At 42.5% G+C, this 18883-nt stretch overlaps 2 protein-coding genes across 12 annotated transcripts in view; both read left to right on the top strand.

Annotated features, from left to right (window-relative positions):
- The window catches only part of MYCBP2 (MYC binding protein 2), a 144914-nt gene extending 140579 nt beyond the window's left edge, over window positions 1–4335 (top strand). For all 9 annotated transcript variants that reach the window (XM_087726884.1, XM_087726887.1, XM_087726882.1 and 6 more), the window contains 4 exons: window positions 143–352; window positions 1387–1494; window positions 1690–1855; window positions 3706–4335. In XM_087726884.1, the coding sequence (XP_087583010.1) occupies window positions 143–352; window positions 1387–1494; window positions 1690–1855; window positions 3706–3821 (600 nt within the window). In that variant the 3' untranslated portion in view covers window positions 3822–4335. The remainder of the gene's footprint in view (window positions 1–142; window positions 353–1386; window positions 1495–1689; window positions 1856–3705) is intronic.
- A 147-nt stretch (window positions 4336–4482) lies between these two features.
- Window positions 4483–17169, top strand: FBXL3 (F-box and leucine rich repeat protein 3). Of its 3 annotated transcripts, none has more exons than XM_087726891.1 (4): window positions 4483–5020; window positions 12300–12422; window positions 14678–14786; window positions 15957–17169. In XM_087726891.1, the coding sequence occupies exons 1-4, from the start codon at window positions 4625–4627 to the stop codon at window positions 16598–16600; spliced, it is 1272 nt and encodes a 423-aa protein (XP_087583017.1). In that variant the 5' UTR covers window positions 4483–4624; the 3' UTR covers window positions 16601–17169. The 3 variants fall into 3 exon arrangements, with proteins under 3 accessions (XP_087583017.1, XP_087583016.1, XP_087583018.1); XM_087726890.1 differs by having other exon boundaries at window positions 14615–14786; XM_087726892.1 differs by lacking the exon at window positions 12300–12422 and having other exon boundaries at window positions 14615–14786.
- The last annotated feature ends 1714 nt before the right edge of the window (window positions 17170–18883 follow it).

The following is an 18883-nucleotide window of genomic DNA, read 5'->3' as shown; positions in this document are numbered from 1 at the left end:
CTGTGTTGTCTTTCCTCTTCACAGAAGAGCTGTTTACATGAACAGACTAGTTGTCACTTGTTTACACCAAGCAAACTAGGATCGTTTTTGCACAGTAAACCGTGATTTGTGGCTTACTGCTTCTTTCTTTTTAACCCAACAGAACAAAATAAACCACGCGGTATTAAAGGACTTACTTGATCCAATCAAGGAACTTTATGAGGATGTGAAGAGGAAAGCCTTAATGAGGCTGGAATATGAAGGGCTGCACAAGAGTGAAGCCATCACAACACCCGGAGTTCGGTTTTATAATGACCCTGCTGGCTTTGCCATGAACAGATACGCATATTACGTTTGCTACAAATGCAAGAAGGTATGATCCAGATTCAGATGGAGGACATGTGGAGATGTGTGTTTCGGCATGATTGATAAAGAGGGACATCCATTTCTTGACTATTTACTGAGCTCTATATTTTTAGATGATAACACTATGATTGCTCTATATCCAAGCAAATTATACTTGACCAAAAATGTTTTTTTTAAAAAAAAAAAAAAATCACAATTCTGCTGGGGGCTTTTTTGTACCAGATGTATTTTTTCAATCCAGCTTCCTCACGAAAATTGAAGGAGAGTTGAACTACAGTATCAGTGTTTTGGTAGTGATGCTTAGGCTAGATACTTAACAACCAAAATGGGGGTGACTGATTTCTCAACTTTCAGTTTCCAAACTCTTGCTTTCAAGAATCTCTTTTTTCTTTCCTCTATTTTCCTCTATTATTTTCTAAATTTAATTACATCTTCTTACAAATGGCCTTTCTTACCCTCTTCCTTTATTCAGTATCTTTTCAGTTCCTAAGGCCTTTTGCTCTTTTCTCCAGATGCTTTCAGCTAGCCTAGTAGCTCCAGCTGCCCTAGTAGCTCCACCCAAGACTGTCCTTTAGCAGACTTTACGGTGGTTAATCCAGTTACTCCCAGAAGCTTTGCTGCCAGAAACACATATACTTGGAATACATGTGGAATTAGGACATTTTTTCAAATGGATATATCCTAATGCCCTTTCTATTATTTAATTCATGTTTCACATGTAATAGGTACAACTTTCCATTACTACCAATGTTGAAAGTATTTGCTTCAAAAGCATGACACCTTTATAGTTCATTACCAGCCCAATTTCATAAGAGATCCGTTCCAAACGGAGTTTGAAACAAAAAAAAACATGTTTGTATTGGATCCTAACGAAAGCCCTTCATTCGTACTGTCCTTGCTTTGTTTTTCTTCCCTAAAGCGGAGAAAAGCTGGAAACACAAAATACAAGGCATCGCCGGAGGCCTGTTGCTGTTTCACTGATGTTTCTGGAAGTTAGTGTGATGGTACTCAGCGTTTCTTCTTGGTTTTTTCTTTCTCCAGGCTTATTTTGGTGGAGAAGCCCGTTGTGATGCTGAAGCTGGACAAGGAGATGATTATGACCCCAGGGAACTCATCTGCGGCGCCTGTTCTGATGTATCAAGAGCTCAGGTAGTGAAGCATTTTCCTTCTGCCATTTTGGGGACATGTTCAATAGGTTCAGGGGGTTCCCAATTTTGGCAACTTGTGGACTTCAACTCCCAGAATTCCCCAGCCAGCATTGCATGCATCTTCATAGATCTTAAATCAAGAATCACTGTTCACTCTCTTCAGCTTAAGCTGTTTTTTTTCCTTTCCCCCCCACAGATGTGTCCCAAACATGGTACAGATTTTCTAGAGTACAAATGCCGCTACTGTTGTTCAGTGGCTGTTTTCTTTTGCTTCGGGACCACCCATTTTTGCAACGCTTGTCACGATGATTTCCAGAGAATGACAAGTGTTCCGAAAGAGGAACTTCCTCACTGCCCTGCAGGTAATGTTTTAAAGTGCAGTTGAATTATATTTCTGGGTGGTTGGTGAGATATCTTTGATCACTGTCAGTTACAGTGGTGTTCTTCCAGATGAGGTTTAGAAACTTCAAAATAAACTTAGATTAATTTTGCCTAAGAATTTCCAATGCAGGTCACGATAGATCAGTTACATTCAGCTGTGCATGTGAAAGTTCATACAATGTGAGAAGAAAAAAATATTAATAGGCTTATAAAGCAAAGTCAATTGCGATTGTCTAGCTGTTCCACAGCATTAAAGGGCCCGTTTTGTGGTTTATGTGGTAAAACTACATCAGGCCATACAGAACTAGGAAAAATGTGATTAAATCCCAGGCAAACATGCAAAGAGGTAGCCCTCCACTTACAATCACAAATTATGTTGCAAAGGGAGACATTTGTTGAGTTGTGCCCCATTTTATAACCTTTCTTGCCACAGTTAAGTGAATCATTGCAGTTGTTTAGTAACAAGGCTATTAAATGAATGTGGCTTCCCCATTAACTTTGCTTAATAGAAGGTTGCAAAAAAATGATCTCAGGACACGGCAACCGTCATAAATATGAGTCGGTTGACAAGCAAATGAATTTCGATCATGTGACCATGGGAATGCCAGAAAGGTCATGTGAAAAATAGTCATGTCACTTTTTTTCCCAGTGCTGTTGATAACTTTGAACAGTCACTGAAGAACAACTGTTAAGTCAATGACTAACTATTAGGAGGGACTCAGTTAGAGACTCAGCCGTTAGGATCAGAAGATGGAATAGCCCTTTATTTTTATTATTATTTATAATAATAACGATCTCCCCGTCGAGATACGCACCCTCACCACCGTTCAGGCCTTCCGCACAGCCCTCAAGACCTGGCTATCCCAACAGGCCTGGGGATAAGCTTCTCATTGGCCCCACCCGAGTGTCGAGTGTTGAATGCAAGTTGTGTTTTTATTATTTTACTTTGTTCACATATTGTCTATTTTTGAACTGCACCCCCTCCCTAATGATTGTAAGCCGCCCTGAGTCCCCTCAGGGAAAAGGGCGGCCTATAAATCCTAATAAATACTAATAAATACTAAATACTAATAAAATGTATTGGCTATCCCTCTTACCAGTGTAACTTTGGGCGGTTTATAATCATAATAAACAATAGCTGTCATTTAGAATTATTAATCTCAGGGACGTGGTGGCTCAGTGGCTAAGATGCTGAGCTTGTTGATCAGAAGGTCAGCAGTTCAAATCCCTAGCGCCGCTTAACGGAGTGAGGTCCCATTACTTGTCCCAGCTTCTGCCAACCTAGCAGTTCGAAAGCATGTAAAAATGTAAGTAGATAAATAGGAACCACCTTTGGTGGTAAGGTAAGAGCGTTTTGGGCCCTTCCGCGTTTCATCATGCCAGCCACGTGACCACGGAGACGTCTTCGGACAGCGCTCGCTCTTCGGCTTTGAAATGGGGATGAGCACCACCCCCTAGAGTCAGGAACAAGTAGAACATATGTGCGAGGGGGACCTTTACCTTTATAATTATTAATAATTACATTATTGTATTATAAATTATACAAATTTGAATATATAAATACATAAAAATAAATATAAAAACATGTTATACATAATAAACCTAAATAATAATTAACTTTAGAGAAAGAAAATAATCCTTAGATCCAGGGAACCCTCGCATGGATTATTTCTCTTCACTCTTTACCTCCGGGCTTGTCAAAAAGGGATTTTTCGGGGAGCAGCTGGCTTGGGCCAGAGGGAAGGATGCCCTGCGGTGCCCCCACATGGAGACGGGGCAGAACCCAGATGGGACCCCGGAGTTTGACGGCCGGCCTTGCCTTCTCTTGCAGGTCCCAAGAGCAAGCAGCTGGAAGGGGCCGAGTGTCCGCTCCACGTCGTCCACCCTCCCACGGGCGAGGAGTTCGCGCTGGGCTGCGGCGTCTGCAGAAACGCGCACACTTTCTAGCCGCCTCAGAGCCCAACGTCGGAACCCAGGCCGGGGATCATTTGGCCGGCACGGCGCCCGGGGCCGGGCTCGCCTCAGGCGCTTTGCATGCGGCCGCGCTGCGCATCGCCCCCTCGAGCCTCGCCGAGCAGGGACTCCGGAGGCCGCTGACTTTCCTCTCCCTCCTCCCTCCTGAATGCCGGACAGTGGCTGCTGCGGGCAGGGCAGGGCGAGAGGCCGATAAACGGGGTGGGGGTGGGGCGTCCTCGATGTAACCAGTCTCGAACCGCGTTGTATAGATTTATATATATACATATCTATATATATAACTATATATATATATAGCCGTGTTCCCATGTCTGTCCCGCCTCAGAAGTCTTGGATTGTACAACGGCGGCTTCCTTCCTCCCAGTTTTTTTGTGGGGCTCCGGGGGCGCCGTCTTGGCCGAAGTGCACTTCTGAAAGGCGCCTCCCCGCCCAGCAGCGCCGCCGAAGGGAATGTAGCCTCAATAAAGCCACGCGGGGCCTTTTCCTACCGGAGACTCCTGAGGAGAGTTATTGTCAGGGGAAAAGAGGGAGGGAAGGTAATGGACGGGCCTGGGCCGCGCATGCGCCGCGCCGCCTCCCGCCATCTTGGCCGGCGCAAAGTAAACAACGCGAACGCGGTCGGGAACTCTTAAGGAGGCGGGTGGGAGGCTTGCAGCCCGAGGCGGCCTGGTTGAGAGAAACGTGGCACCCCATTCGCCTTACGTGGGACGCGGGAAGAGAAAGAGGCCGCGGGGCCTAGATTAAGGCCGTCGCTTGGGGAGGAGGGGGACGTTGCCATGGCGACTAGGAAAAGGGGCGGCGGCGCTCGAGGCCTTTCCTCAGGCCGCCGCTTCTGTCGGCGAGACCACCCTGGCAGCATGAAGCGGACGCCGGCGGCGGTGGTAGCAGAGCGAACGGGCGACGGCGAAGGCAAGCGACGGGATCTTCCCGGGCCGGATTGGGCCTCCCTGCTGCCGGAGGTGCTGCTGCGCGTCTTCCAGCACCTGCCGCTGCTGGACCGCGCGCGGGCCTCGCAAGTCTGCCGCGGCTGGCAGCGGGTTTTCCACCTGCCGGAGCTCTGGCGCCGCTTCGAGTTCGAGCTGGGCCAGCCCGGCGCCAGAGCCACCCACCCGGAGCTCATCAAGCAGATCCTCAAGCGACACGCCGGACACCTGCAGTACGTCAGCTTCAAGGTGAGCGAGAGCCAGGTTGGCCGGGCGCCCCGGAGGCTTCTTCCTGGGCCGAGGGATTCAGGTCGCCTGAATGCGAGCCCAAATGTGGGAGGGGGATTTCTTGTCTAGTTTAAAGAAAAGAAAGTGCAGGGGGGACATGATAACAGTATTCCAATATTTGTTGGACTGCCATAAAGAATGGGGGGGGGGGGTGTCAAGCTATTTTCCAAAGCACCAGAAGGCAGGACAAGAAACAATGGAGGGAAACTAACCAAGGAGAGAAGCAACCTAGAACTGAGGAGAAATTTCCTGACCGAACAATTAACCAGTGAAACAATTTGCCTCCAGAAGTTGTGAATGCTCCAACACTGGAAGTTTTAAAGAAGAAGTTAGATAACCATTTGTCTGAAGTAGTGTAGGGTTTCCTGCCTAAGCAGGGGGTTGGACTAGATGGCCTCCAAGGTCCCTTCCAGCTCTTGTTATTCTGAAGTATCCTGTTGTAGTCAGTAGGAATTATGTCCTCTGAAAGCCTCTCGTTTCTGCACTCCCGTCTCACCAATTCAGAGAGGTTTCCACGTTTCGCCACCATGCTCTGGGGATGAATTGTTTTCTTCTCTGAATCTCAGCGTTGCCCTGGTTGAATTGCCTTGCCACTGAATTGAACAATACGTCTTCCAAATCCAGTTCAATCAAAATCTGGGTTGATTTGCGGAAATCAGTGTCCGCTGAGTTCGAACAGCAGAGGGGAGAAAATGTCAGCAGAGGGGAAAGGGGAGTTTGCTCACTGGAGGCAATAAATAGTTCCTACTGAATGGGAGTCCCTGAGAGAAGGAGGGTGCTTATCAACCTGTACTCAGCATGTCTTCTCCCCATTGAAAATGGGGCAGCACCCCAAGGTGTTTGTCCGGATACCAGCCATGCACTGGTATCTTTCTCAGTTGGAGTTTCCTTTGGAGCCTGGCGGGCTTTTCCCTCACTTGGAGTTAGGAGCCTGGCTGATTTTTCCCCAACTCCCTTCAGCCCTACTGAAGTCCTGCAGGTGACGGAGGGCACAGGTAGAGAGAGAGGATTGAAGGAGAATTGCAGGAGTTGGACCAATGTGGTTATAAGGCAGGAGAAAGAAATAATAGAATGGGGAGAAGTAGAAGGAATTACTGGTGGACAAAGAGTGGATGAATTCAGTCTCGGTGGATTAAATATAAAAAACGTGATCACAGAACTAGAGGAGTGACAGGCCCTCACAGGGTGTTTATCTTCAGATAAAAACAGGAGATAACCTGTTTTTAGGGATGATGCTGATGACCACTGTAGGGAAACTTCAAATTCTTGGGCAGTTGAAGACAGGCTGAAATAAACATAGATTGACAGCAGGTGAAATTGGTGCTCCTGAGATGTTTTGAAGACTACAAATAGTGATGTGACTGAGAGTAAAAATGGTAGTTTCTGAGGAAGGATTAACAAATTGAGCAAAATCTGTAAAATAACATGCAGGCCAAAGAGAGACAGGAGAGAGGGAACTTCCAAGTAAGCCAACTCAACAGAACAGTGAGAGGCAAAACATGAGGGGTGTATTCCACAGAGTACTTGAGGAGAAAGGAATCAGTCAGTGGGACCGTGCAACCAGATTAACCAGGGTTAAAGGCGTTGCCTGCTTAGCCACTCATTCCCATGAAGCTGAATAGTCCATGGTGACGCAGGAATCTTTCAATAATATTATTATTTGCACAATCTAGTAAGATATATAAAAAGCTTAATGAGGCCATGGCTCATTAGCTAAAAGCAAAAGTTTACCTGAGATTTAGCAAAGTTGAAATCTGGACTTGCAATGTTCTGATGTTTAGGAAAGTGGATTTGAAAGTCTGACAAACTTTCGATTCCAGCTTCTGCCAATCAGGAAGTATAGTTATAGTGCATCTCAGGCCTCCAACTCAGATAAATAAAGACCCCTTGGTAGGGAGAAAATAGCTTTGCTAAACCTTTCCACAGCAGAGTATGCCATGCCAACAGTATCTTTTCTTAGAAAACCTGGTCTAATCAGCCCCTTTTGTTGAGGGAGTCAGTCTCTTCCTTTGGTGGTTAAGGGAGCAGACACAGAAAAATGGCAGCAAGCAAGACAGGGCGAGGGCCATTTTTGTGGTTAACACAAACAGCAAAAATAGCTGACAACAATCGAATGTTTTATTAGTTCCGCCCACACACTGATCATGTGTGATTACCTTGGGAGTGCTTACACAAACTTTGTGTTAACAGTTGTGAAGTGTTGTGCTTGACTAATAATAGTTGTTACAAATCTTTTGACACGTGATGGATTATCATTGAACTCAGTGAATTCTGTCAGGGTCCATTGTTTTATTTCAGTTTATTTAAGTTGCATTTATATTGATTTTTTAAATGGATAATATGCTAAAATATGAAAAATACCTTATTTGCAGGACTATATTGACCCTGACATGAAAACATTTTAATCTAAAAGCTGGAACTTAAAAAAAATAAAATGTTCAACACTATGATGCTGTTGTGCTGCTCAGTGGTTTGGCCACACCTGGAATACTGGCACCTGGAATACTGGCCTTGGGATAGCCTAGGGCTCAACATATGCTCTCTCACGGGACAATTTGGAACACCTTGCTAAGAAGGGAGCAGAACCACCTCTAAATATATTGGACCTTCCTTCATGGAATTATAAGAGGCTGGCAGAGTAGCTGATTGGGAAATTAATGAGTTCAGGAGTTCAACCATTTAATCTGAGATGAATAGGGATTCTTTGAAATTCTGAGGTTTCAACTTGATCCCTCAACTTTGTGGAGAAACACTGAAGCCTACTTGGTCATGTTCTGAAGCATCAAGAGAGGGATGGCTACGTTTTTCATCCTATGCCTGTGGTATTTCTGGATTTTTTGATTGGCTAAGAATGCTCAACTCCATCTTTAAAATTTCCCAGCAGCTTCAAGGAAGAGGCTTGAAATTGTGCTGGCAAAATATTTATCCTTGCAGATTGATTGCAGCAGGATGATGTACATTTCTACATGTAGAAAGGAAATTCCCCAGCCCTGGTTTGTCAGTTGATGCACATTTTTTTATAATCCAATAAAGATTTGTGTAAAAAAAAATATGGTAGTGTAGGGAAGAGAAGGATATGGCAGGAAAGGATAGTTTAAGAAAGGTTGGCATGGCATAGCATGGGATGGATAGGAAAGAAGTAGAATAAGGGAATGGAATGGGATAGAGTAACATTTTGGGGGTTGCAAATTATTTTTAAGCTCTAATTGTATTTTAGGCATCTCTATTTGGGTGTTCTGTCGTGTATGTTAACTACTTTATTTACAACAAAATGATTACTCAACCTTTTAATTTTTTATAATCTTAATTATATGTTGTGAGTCATAATTTCAAAAGAGAAACAGATAGAGTTGACCAAGAGCACAACAGGTAGTTATTAAATTATTTTTACATTTATGCTGAACCTGAGGAGGGATGTTGAATATTTGCCTCAGTGGATATTTCCTCTGGGTGTGAAGGAGACATCTACACAGTGGATTAGTCTTTTGTGTTTTCCAGGACAATAGAAGACATGTTTTTACTTCATCTAATTCCAGTTCCTTCCCATTTCTATCATGGTAAAGGCTTAAGGAGATAAAATAACTATAAAGCTGCTCATAAGTTTAGTATTTTTTTAAAAAAAAATGCAAACAGGACAAAGGGCCTCAGAACCTGATACAAAAATGTCACTTCCCTCTCTCCCAAAAATATATTTTCCAAAGGATGGATGCTTCCTTCTAGTCAAACAGGAAGTTGTCTTCTGGTGTTTCTTTTCTGGTTGGGGCAGTATAGTTGGTTGTACCAAATTCAAGTAATTACATGAGTTCATTCCAGTTGAGGAACATTTATGCCAGATGGTATGTGGAAATGCCACCAGCTGTGAAATTTCTGAGGACAGCCTCAGCAAACACCTAGGAATCCATCTTCTAACACAGGGATGTCAAACTCACAGCATCATGGCGATGTCACGTGACGTAGCGGGATGTGTTTGTTTTCCCCCTTTGCTAAACCAGGCAAGGCCACCACATGGCGCAACCGACCCACAGGCGGAGAGTTTGACACCTCTGTTCTAACACCTTTTACTAGCAGAAGGTTTTTGCAAGACGGGCAGTAGTCAGGAGATTGATGTAATTAAGCCAGACAGCTGTTAAAGCTCATAAGCCAGAAAGTAGCAGGCTCTAAGCCAGCATACTAGCGTAGAATTAGACATCTTGGGCCCTAAGGAGGTTGGGTGAAAAGTGACAAAAATTCTAAATGGAAATGTGAAGCGCCATATGAATAGCCAGTCTGTGCCATGAGTTTTCCAGGAAGGTTTTGGACAGAAAGAGGAAGGAATAAATTGCATTACATGAATTGTATTCATGTATTACATGAAAAGGTGAGTTTAGTATGTGAGTGAGCTCTAATAATAGACCACAGTCAGCTTGTTTTGTAATTTCCATCTGAAAAAAAAGGGGTTGTGCTCCCAAAAAACCCAAGTCTTCCTGGTAATAATGTTGAGGAGATTAAATATGAAGATTCTAATGGAGGGATCTCATGTTTTTGAGAACCATTTGTAGACTCCAGATAAGGAGCCAGAGAATAGCAGCATTATTTGACAAGATTCCTCCTCAAACACAAATGTGGAGGTGAAATATACTCCCCCACCACTCCACTCTAATCAGATCAGAGAACATGGCTTCAATACGCATTAGGCCTCTAGCCCATCCTCCTATCTTTGTACTCTATTCTTTCATCAGCTTGATATGTAGATTACTTTCCGGATAAAGGAATGCTGAATGGCAATCTTGATACTCTAGTGATATGTAAATCTCCTGTTTGGAAACTAGGTGGATCCAAATATGGGATTGAAAGTGTGAGAACAGATTTGAAAGGATTGGTAGGAAGGTTGTTGCATACTAGATAACTGGAATTTCCATATCTAATAAGAAATCAAGATCTGGTTGCATTTTGAATTAACTCCTGGAATGTTCTGATACCCTGATATATGGGTAAATTTCCAGCTAAAGAAGGGAAGCTCCCAAATGTTCTTTTAGAATTTTCAAACCTAGCAAATAGCAAGTTGCTCTTCTGAGCCTTTTCTCCTGTAGTAGCCACACAACGTGGACAGGATGAGATTCCAGAAGGCAAGAACTGCTGAGATGGTTGGATCTGCTTTCCCACCTGCTTTGATTTTGGTGTAGACAATCCTGCAGTTGTTTTATGTTTTAAATAATGTCCTGCTGATATAAAAGAAGAGCTACAGGGATGAATGTGTAAACTTGGTGAAAGTTAATGCCCATTGAGGAGAGCGCAGAGTGGAAGGAACAGATTTTCTTCCTAGTCAATTCCCTGCTGAGTGAAAACTGTTGGTGCCCCAGTCTGATGGATAATGATGGATCAGACTTAGACATTGCTCACATGCAAAGCACACCTAAACCTTTAAAATGTCTGAAGTTTTTATATGAGGAAAAACCCTGAAGCCTCAAAGGATCTTGCAGATCCAAAAAAAAAAAGCAGTAGAGAAGTTCAATTCTACTCTGCATGAAGGCATAGAAAAGACAGGGAGAAGTCTGTAGAGATTCTGAAGTCATCCAAGTCATCCTTCTATCCCCACTATCCTGTCAGAGCTGAAGAAGCTTCTTGGATGAGAAGCAAAATGTCTTCAAAGAAAAAACAAGGAAGTCCAGTTGCCTCCTGAAGAAGCACCTTTGGAGACAGTCAGGGAGAAAATAAGATAAAGTGAGGCGTCCTTAGTGCTCTCTGAGCTTGCTTGTTTTCATTACCCAAACTAGGTAACATCATCACTGCTAGACCAGCACAGTGACTAGCACTGATGATGTTGCCTAGTTTGGGTAACGAAACGTCTGCAAGAAAACAAGCAAGCTCAGGGAGCACCAAGGACCCCTCATTTTAACCCTGAGCTATGAATATTGCCCTTTATTTAAAAAAATAAAGTGCTGGGATGTGTGAATTCTACTTCCCTAACAATAGAGACATTTCCCCATTTGTGTCAAATGAATGCGGTTTATCGGTTTATCTATTTTTTTGGTTCTTCGACAAGTTGCCCTTTTTTGGAGAACACAACTGTCTTTCACATTGAAGTTCAAATCAGGATTGCCAACAGGAAATTAAAGTTGTTCATTGTTTGAGCTTGGAGAACACACACACACATCCAAACACACAAATCATAGCTTGCCAACGTAACTCTGAATAACCAAAGAAGACAAAGCAAAGGAAAAATGAGCAGCACAATCTTGATTAATGATTTATGACGGCGTATGAACCAAGTTCCTGTTTTGTTTCCCACAGAGCTGGTTGTTGTCCTGTACAACAAGTCACATTTTGACCTAAAAGCATTGATAGCCAGCTCTACGTTTAGTTCTTGAGAGCTCAATATGAGAGTTCTATTATTAATGCATTCTTGTGAATTATTCACCATGCACATGGGTACACACATACACCACAACTATTCAGAGAGGACTTGGCATACTCAGGAACAGAGATGGTTGGAAAACAAAGCAAAATACAGCATAATGGAGAACACCTGCTTGGAGTGAGTTACTGCCTGGAAGGATGGCTGCAAGGATGGTGCTTTTTTGTTTGCTTGCTTGTTATAAACCGGAAGACAATCTGTGGCATTTTGTTGCAAATTCCGTTCCTGGTGATAAGTAATGCAACTTCCCTTTGTCCGAATGTTTCACATTCAGTATTACCTAAATTAGGGTTTTTCTCATCCAGTGGCTCATAGCAGGAACAACATCAGCATTATTCTTTTTAGTATATTTTCGGAGTTGAAATACTTTTCAATCAACAACAAAGTACAAGTAATCCTCGACTTACAACAGTTCATTTAATGACCATTTAAAGTTACAACAGAGACTGAAAAAAGGGACCTGTGACCATTTTTCACACTTATGACCGTTGCAGGATCCCCATGATCACGTAATCAATTTAGTTGTTTGGAAACTGACTTGTTTTCATGATGGTTGCAGTGTCCCGGGGTCAAGTGACCCCCTTTTGCGACCTTCCGACAAGCAAAGTCAGTAGGGGAGCCATATTCACTTAACAACTGTGTCACTAAGCTAACAGCTGCGGTGATTTGAGTTAACAGCTGTGGCAAGAATGGACATAAAGTGGGGCAAAATTCACTTAACAAATGTTTCATTTAGCAACCAAAATGTTGGCCTCAATTGTGGTCGTAAATCGAGGATTACCTGTAGATAGTGTTTGAAGGGACTGTTTACCCACTGACTCTTGTTGGGTTTTTCCCCCCACTCAGGTGGATAGCAGCAAGGAATCGGCTGAGGCTGCTTGTGATATCTTATCCCAGCTTGTGAATTGTTCTTTAAAGACCCTTGGACTGATTTCCACTGCTCGACCGAGTTTCATGGATTTACCAAAGGTACTGAGCAGATTTTTAATCCGGTGTGGTTGGTTACCAGCAAGTCTGGAACAAATCGTGACCATGCTGTTGTGATCAAGCTTTCTCTTCCAGGCACACAGAGAAGGAGGGAGAGCCATGTTAGTCCACGCTGGCAAAAAATAATAATAATCAGAAGGTGTCGGTAGCCCCTTTTCCAACTAACACACATCCTTCAGTTTGTATCAAAAGTCAATGCTATCAGTTCCAACAGAAGCTCTGACTCCACCATTGCTTAGTTGTTAGTTGTGAAGTTGTGTCCGACCCATTGCAACCCTATGGATAACATTCCTCCAGGCCTTCCTGTCTTCTGCCATCCTATCCCCCCACTCCCCCGAGGCCATTTAAACTCACACCTACTGTTTCGGTGACTCCATCCAGCCACCTCATTCTCTTTTCTTTTGCCCTCAATCTTTCCCAGCATCAGGCTCTTCTACAGTGGGTCCTTCCTTCTCTTTAGGTGGCCAAAGTATTTGAGTGAATTTGCTAGTGAAACTTAAAGAGAAACTATCCAGATCTTGCTGGAACAAAACTTGAGAATGCAACAACTCTATTCGTCTTGAAGATTGGATTTATAACTTGCTTGTATTTTTTTTTAAAAGGACCCACAAGGCAGTTTATAATTTTGAAAAAAAGACAAGAATGTAGAAATCACAAAATGAATACAATTCAAATTGAAACTCCCCAATAAACCCACTTGTTAAAGTAATGAACGGTCAAGGCCTGTGAAGGGATGTTGAGTTTTTAACTACCTTCTAAACACCTTGAGAGGAAGAGACAGATGTGTGGTTTGAAATCTGGAAGCCATGCAGGAAAGGGCTGTTTTCCATTTACCTGGGAGTTGAGCTCCAGGCTGCAGTGGCACCTTCAGAAGGGTGTTTCCTGCCAAGCAGGGTTATTGTGTGGGATTACAGCGGGAGGGGCAGTCTCATTCCGAGCCATTTAGGGCCTTTAAGGTCAATACCAAAACCAAGTTGTGTTCAACAGACCTTTTTAAATCATTCAATACAAGTTAGTCCTCGACTTATGACCACAATGGTGCCCCAAAATTCTGTCACTCAGTGAGTCTTTTTACAACCTTTCTGGCCACAATTGCAGTTGTTAGGTTAATAACACAATTGTTAAGTAAATCTGGTTTCTTCATTGATTTTGCTTGTCAGCAGGTCAAAAAAGAGGATCATGTAACCCCAGGACTATGATTTGCCCAGCATCTGAATTTTGATCACGGACCATGGAGATGCTGCCACAGTCATAAGTGTGAAAAAACGGTCATAAGTCACCTTTTTCAGTGCGGTTTCAACTTTGAATGGTCACTAAAATACTGTTGTAAGTCAAGGACTACCTGAACAGGCAGAGAATAGCCAAATTGCCATATTTTTTCTGACCCTTTTCAACTAAAGACCACTGATGTAGTTGAGAGAGGTTGTAACTAAGGCCTGCAAAACTATTGCTCGGGAACAGTCAAGTGGGCAGTGCCATAGGTAGTGCCCCGTCCTCACCACTGCTGCCACCCAAAGATACTGTGCCAACTGGGGATCTAGCTCCTCCAGGGAAGCTTCCCCTTTATCCCACTTTTCTCTTCCTCCGCAGCACTTCTGTTTGTCTGGATTTAATGTTAATGGATTCTCCCTTATCAAACCCATTATTAAAATAATTGGGCAGGGCTCCCTTGAAGATGGAAGGTGGGGAGTGAAGTCCTCCTCCTCCCAAGCTCTGAATGGTTTTACTTGGATATGAGTCAGAAGAGCTACAGCCTAGATATAGAACTGTGGTTTCATGGCACCACCACCTGGGCACACCCTGACAGGAAGGCCTGGTGCAGTTGCAAAAGAATCTACCCCGGCCTGCTCCTTTCAGCAAGAGCCCACAATATGCCCTCTTGGCAGCTACCCAGACAACACTCCTGCATCTGGCTTCTGGGATGGGTGACCAGGGTGGTCTCATTTATTCTGCCCCAGGATAATTTCACATCCTTCTCCCCCCCCCCCCTTGGTACCAATCTAATCAGCAAACCCAGAATTTTTTTAAGTTCACAATATATTATTTTGAGACGCTGACAAATATATCTATATACGTCAAGTTTTTGGGAGTTTGCTGTTTATTTTCTTTGGATAAACTTGAATGGGATTATTACGTTCCATTTCTTGATTTCAATGTTTACTCCCTTTTTACAGTCACACTTCGTGTCAGCCTTAACTGTGGTGTTTGTAAACTCCAAATCCCTTTCTTCACTCAAGATAGACGGTACGCCAGTAGACGATCCATCTCTCAAGGTGTTGGTGGCTAACAACAGTGATACCCTAAAACTCTTAAAAATGAGCAGCTGTCCCCATGTTTCTCCAGCAGGTAAGTTTGTTTGGGGGATATTTTTGGTACAATGAATATTTTGAATTAGCATTTATACCCAACTTATATCGGAAATTTCCAAAAATTCAGGATGATCTGCACAAATTTGTTATTGCGGGGAAAAAAGGAGGAAGGAATTTGTTCACCACCTTGAGTTATTTATAAAAATAACAACCCTGAGTTATTTATAAAAAATAATAATAAAGGCAGACAATAAACAAACAAATAAATAAATAAATAAATAAATAACATAAAATAAGCACCTCGGCAGCAGTTCTTTTGAAATTGGATGAAACAGTGAAATCTTTGTTCTGTTCTTTTTCTTTTTTTCAACCAGTTGCCAAAATGCACCTCTCGTGCAGTTTATTTTTGCCAGGTCACTCCCTGCTTTAGTCACTTCCACCACACGTGGATTCCTGCCACTGGCAAAACATTTTCCTGAATAATGTGCTGCATTTTTAAAAAAGGAGGAATGGTTATTTTATTATTCTAGAAGCAGGTGGAGATTCTTTAATTATTGGTAGTCCTAGACTTATGACAATTGAAGCAACATTTCTGTTGCTAAGCAAGACAGCTGTTAAGTGAGTTTTGCCACATTTTATGACCTTTCTTGCCACAGTTGTTAAGTGAATTATCGTCATAGTTAAGCTAATACTATAGTGATTAAATCAATCTGGCTTCCCCATTGACTTTGCTTGTCAGAAGGTCGCAAAAGAGAATCACATGGTCCAGGGACAACCCAACAGTCATAAATACATGCCAGATGCCAAGTGATTAAATTCTGATCATGTGACCACAGGGATGTTGCAATGGTCATAAGTGTAGAAAGAGGTTGGTTATAAGTCACTTTCTCCAGTGCCGTTGTAACTTTGAAAAGTCACCAAACAAATGGTTGTAAGTCAAGGACTGCCTTTAATGAATCATAGGAAAGTGTATTCAACTTGAAGAAATTTTACTGCATGATTAAAATCTAGATCTATTGGCAGGTTTAATTTCCACATTAAAATTCCAAGTCAGCTTTGTTATCACCAGTGAGGAAATGTTTTATTCCTCAGCCCGATTCTTATCTCTAAACTATTCAAAGTTGTTAGTTTTTGCATTTACTGTAGTGTATGTGTTTCTATTCTATGACAGGCCGAAGGTGAATTCATATTGTGTTTTATTTTCTAGGAATCCTTTGTGTAGCTGACCAGTGCCATGGCTTACGAGAGCTGGCCTTGAACTACCACTTGTTAAGCGATGAGCTCCTTCTTGCTCTGTCGTCTGAAAAACATGTCCGATTGGAACATTTGCGCATTGACGTTGTCAGTGAGAACCCGGGACAGACGCACTTCCACACACTGGAGAAAAGCAGTTGGGATGCTTTCCTCAGACATTCCCCTAAAGTGAATTTGGTTATGTACTTTTTCTTGTACGAAGAAGAATTTGATCCCTTCTTCCGATACGAAACTCCGGTCACCCATCTTTATTTTGGGAGATCGGTCAGCAAAGAGGTCCTCGGACGGGTTGGAATGACGTGTCCGCGACTGGTTGAACTGGTGGTGTGCGCCAACGGGCTACGGCCCCTGGATGAAGAGTTGATCCGCATTGCTGAGCGTTGTAAGAACCTGTCAGCCATTGGCCTCGGAGAATGTGGTGTGTCCTGCAGTGCCTTTGTGGAGTTTGTGAAAATGTGTGGTGGCCGCTTGTCTCAGCTGTCAATCATGGAAGAGGTCTTGATCCCCGACCAGAAGTACAGCTTGGAGCAGATTCATTGGGAAGTGTCCAAGCATCTCGGGAGAGTTTGGTTTCCAGACATGATGCCCACCTGGTAGAGCTATTGGGGACAAGCCCTTAGCTTGGGCCAGCCTTGTGGCAGGTTCATCATAATAAGCTTCTTCGTGATCTTAGGATCTTTCAAGCACTGTAGAAAATCAGTCTACTCCTTAGTACTGGTTTCTAAAATCGGGGTTTAAAAAGTGTCCAGGGATGAACGAAACGTCTTCACATGACTTTATCATTGGCCTATTTTTGTCCTAACAAGATGGATGCTACCGTATGTAGATGTTGACATGTGTTTACATATTCAGAGGCTGCAGTTCCAAATCTTGTTCTGTTACATTACAGTATTTTAGCCTGCCTCTTGGAAATATTACTGCAACTGACTTTGTAAAGGAGCATATATCGCTTTAATGATGTAATCCGGGAAGCTGCAGGCATTAACCCAGGATATATAACAATGAATTGCTTCAAGTGCAGATTTATAATTCTAGATCCCAAAACCATAACTGTGGGTCGTTTGGTGTTTCCGTAACATTATATAGAGCCCTGGGACATGGTAGCTGGGGTATCTTTGTGTGTGGAAAATGTAAGTATTTGCTGCTTATTAAAACTCTCCAGAAAATCTAGTGGTGTGTAAATTATTAGCAGTGTATTTCTTTTTTTTCTTTTTTTGTTTCCTCTAGAGTTTTTTTCAAATGAAAATGTAATAATCATAGGGCAATAAGATCTATAATAAACATATTTTAAAATATCGCTGAAGCCCAGTAAGCAAAAATACTAATGGGAGCTATAGTCTATACTTTGGGTTTTTTAAAAATTGTGTGCTAATTATTTTGGAGCATTGACTTTTTAAGATGCGCTATACAAGTTTTCTAAGAATGGAAGCCATTTGTGAAAGTCTTTTAGAGTAAATCCTATGACTTCCACAGGTTGAAAGGCAACAAAAATACAAGAAGTTGCTAGTAATCAGCTTGGGCCCTCAGTGACTCTAATAGACCATTGAATGGAAAATGGTATGACTCCAGCACACACTCAAAATGGTCTGATCTCAGGCACTGATTCTTTTGCCAGTCAACCTAAGGTCAATTTGGAGGTGTTGCAACGGTGACAAAAAAGAATGGCTTTTCAGGTGCAAAAGCATCCCTATACCTTAAATCCCATTTCAAAAATCTGACATTAACAGATCAGCTGTTCCTTCCCACCACACCTTTCATTTGTAGCCTGTGTCTAAAAGAAATTTCATAGCAGTCACCTTCACGATGAAACGGAGAAAGATAAGAGCAAGTGAATGGGTTTAGCAGGCTTTAAGGTTTTACCCTTCAGTATTAAACAACTTTGTTAAAATGATTAGGATTCAAACAGAGCCGGATGACTTGTTTCTCTGCAGCTGATGAGTATTTTTGGCAACTTTCTGTACAGGTATTGCAAAAAAGACCAGCTTTCCCGATTATTCATTTTGTATTTTAATCGTCTGGTAATTAGAAAACCAACCATTCATTGTTATTCTGTGAAAGGTGTAAATACTTAACTGCAAATGTCTAATTCTAATGCGACGGTTGAAGAAATTGAGCATAGAACATGTAAGCACAGTTTTGTCAAGGTATGTGAATGATGTCCATTTAGGAGCTAAATTTGATTGGAATTTAATGTAGTGTTGTGTGTCTTAGTTCTAGTTGGTTGGTTGTTTTTAAAAAAGACAAAAAAAAGTTTGCTTGTTTCCATAAGTTCATGTGATTCTTCTTTTTGCCTGTCTTTCTACACATATTTTGACAGCTTAAAAGGAGGAGCGTGAAAAACTGGGGAAGGCTTAAACTGAATTGCCTCACACCCCGCAAAAGCTTTTCTGATAAGTGAATATGGACATTGCTTACCTTTGTAAACATGAGAAGGCTAAAAATTTGTTTCCTGTCTAAGTTCCCCTTGTGAGCAAGCATCCAAGAGAGGGTAGGGTTTATTTAGCATTACGGAGCAGGGTTCAAGACGAGGGATATGAGTGGACCTGAGAACTGCTTAGAAATTGGTAGGACCATCTCTGCTTGAAGCAGGTCTCTTCAAGGAGAGTTGGCTGAGCAGCTGATCCCACGGGTACCTGGGTAGAGGTAGGGGTTGTATTTTTTTCATCTGCACAAAAAATGCAAAATGAGAAGTTTCCCAGCAAAGACCATACATACACTTGGGTCAATTTGTAAACATGATTACAATACGTACAATACGTGGGCATCACGTGACCACTCCCAATATTATTAGCTTTTTTTCCCATGGTAATTAAGACAGAGATCGCAGGAACGTGATTTGAGATCTTTGATTTTGATTTTTGATTTTGAGTTCTTGTCATC

The sequence above is a fragment of the Thamnophis sirtalis genome, unplaced genomic scaffold (genome assembly GCF_051295495.1).
Source record: "Thamnophis sirtalis isolate CommonGarterSnake01/CBP01778 unplaced genomic scaffold, rThaSir2_p1.2 scaffold_12, whole genome shotgun sequence".
Lineage (NCBI taxonomy): Eukaryota > Metazoa > Chordata > Lepidosauria > Squamata > Natricidae > Thamnophis > Thamnophis sirtalis.
Note: the sequence above shows the minus strand (reverse complement) of the source record. Positions and strands in the feature narration are given on the sequence as shown.

Excerpts from the sequence above, each read along its gene's own strand:
- FBXL3 (XM_087726890.1), top strand. The coding sequence starts at position 4,625 with ATGGCGACTAGGAAAAGGGGCGGCGGCGCTCGAGGCCTTTCCTCAGGC. Across the intron at positions 5,021-12,299 it reads TGCAGTACGTCAGCTTCAAG|GTGGATAGCAGCAAGGAATC; the intron begins GTGAGCGAGAGC and ends CCCCCCACTCAG. Across the intron at positions 12,423-14,614 it reads GTTTCATGGATTTACCAAAG|TCACACTTCGTGTCAGCCTT; the intron begins GTACTGAGCAGA and ends CCCTTTTTACAG.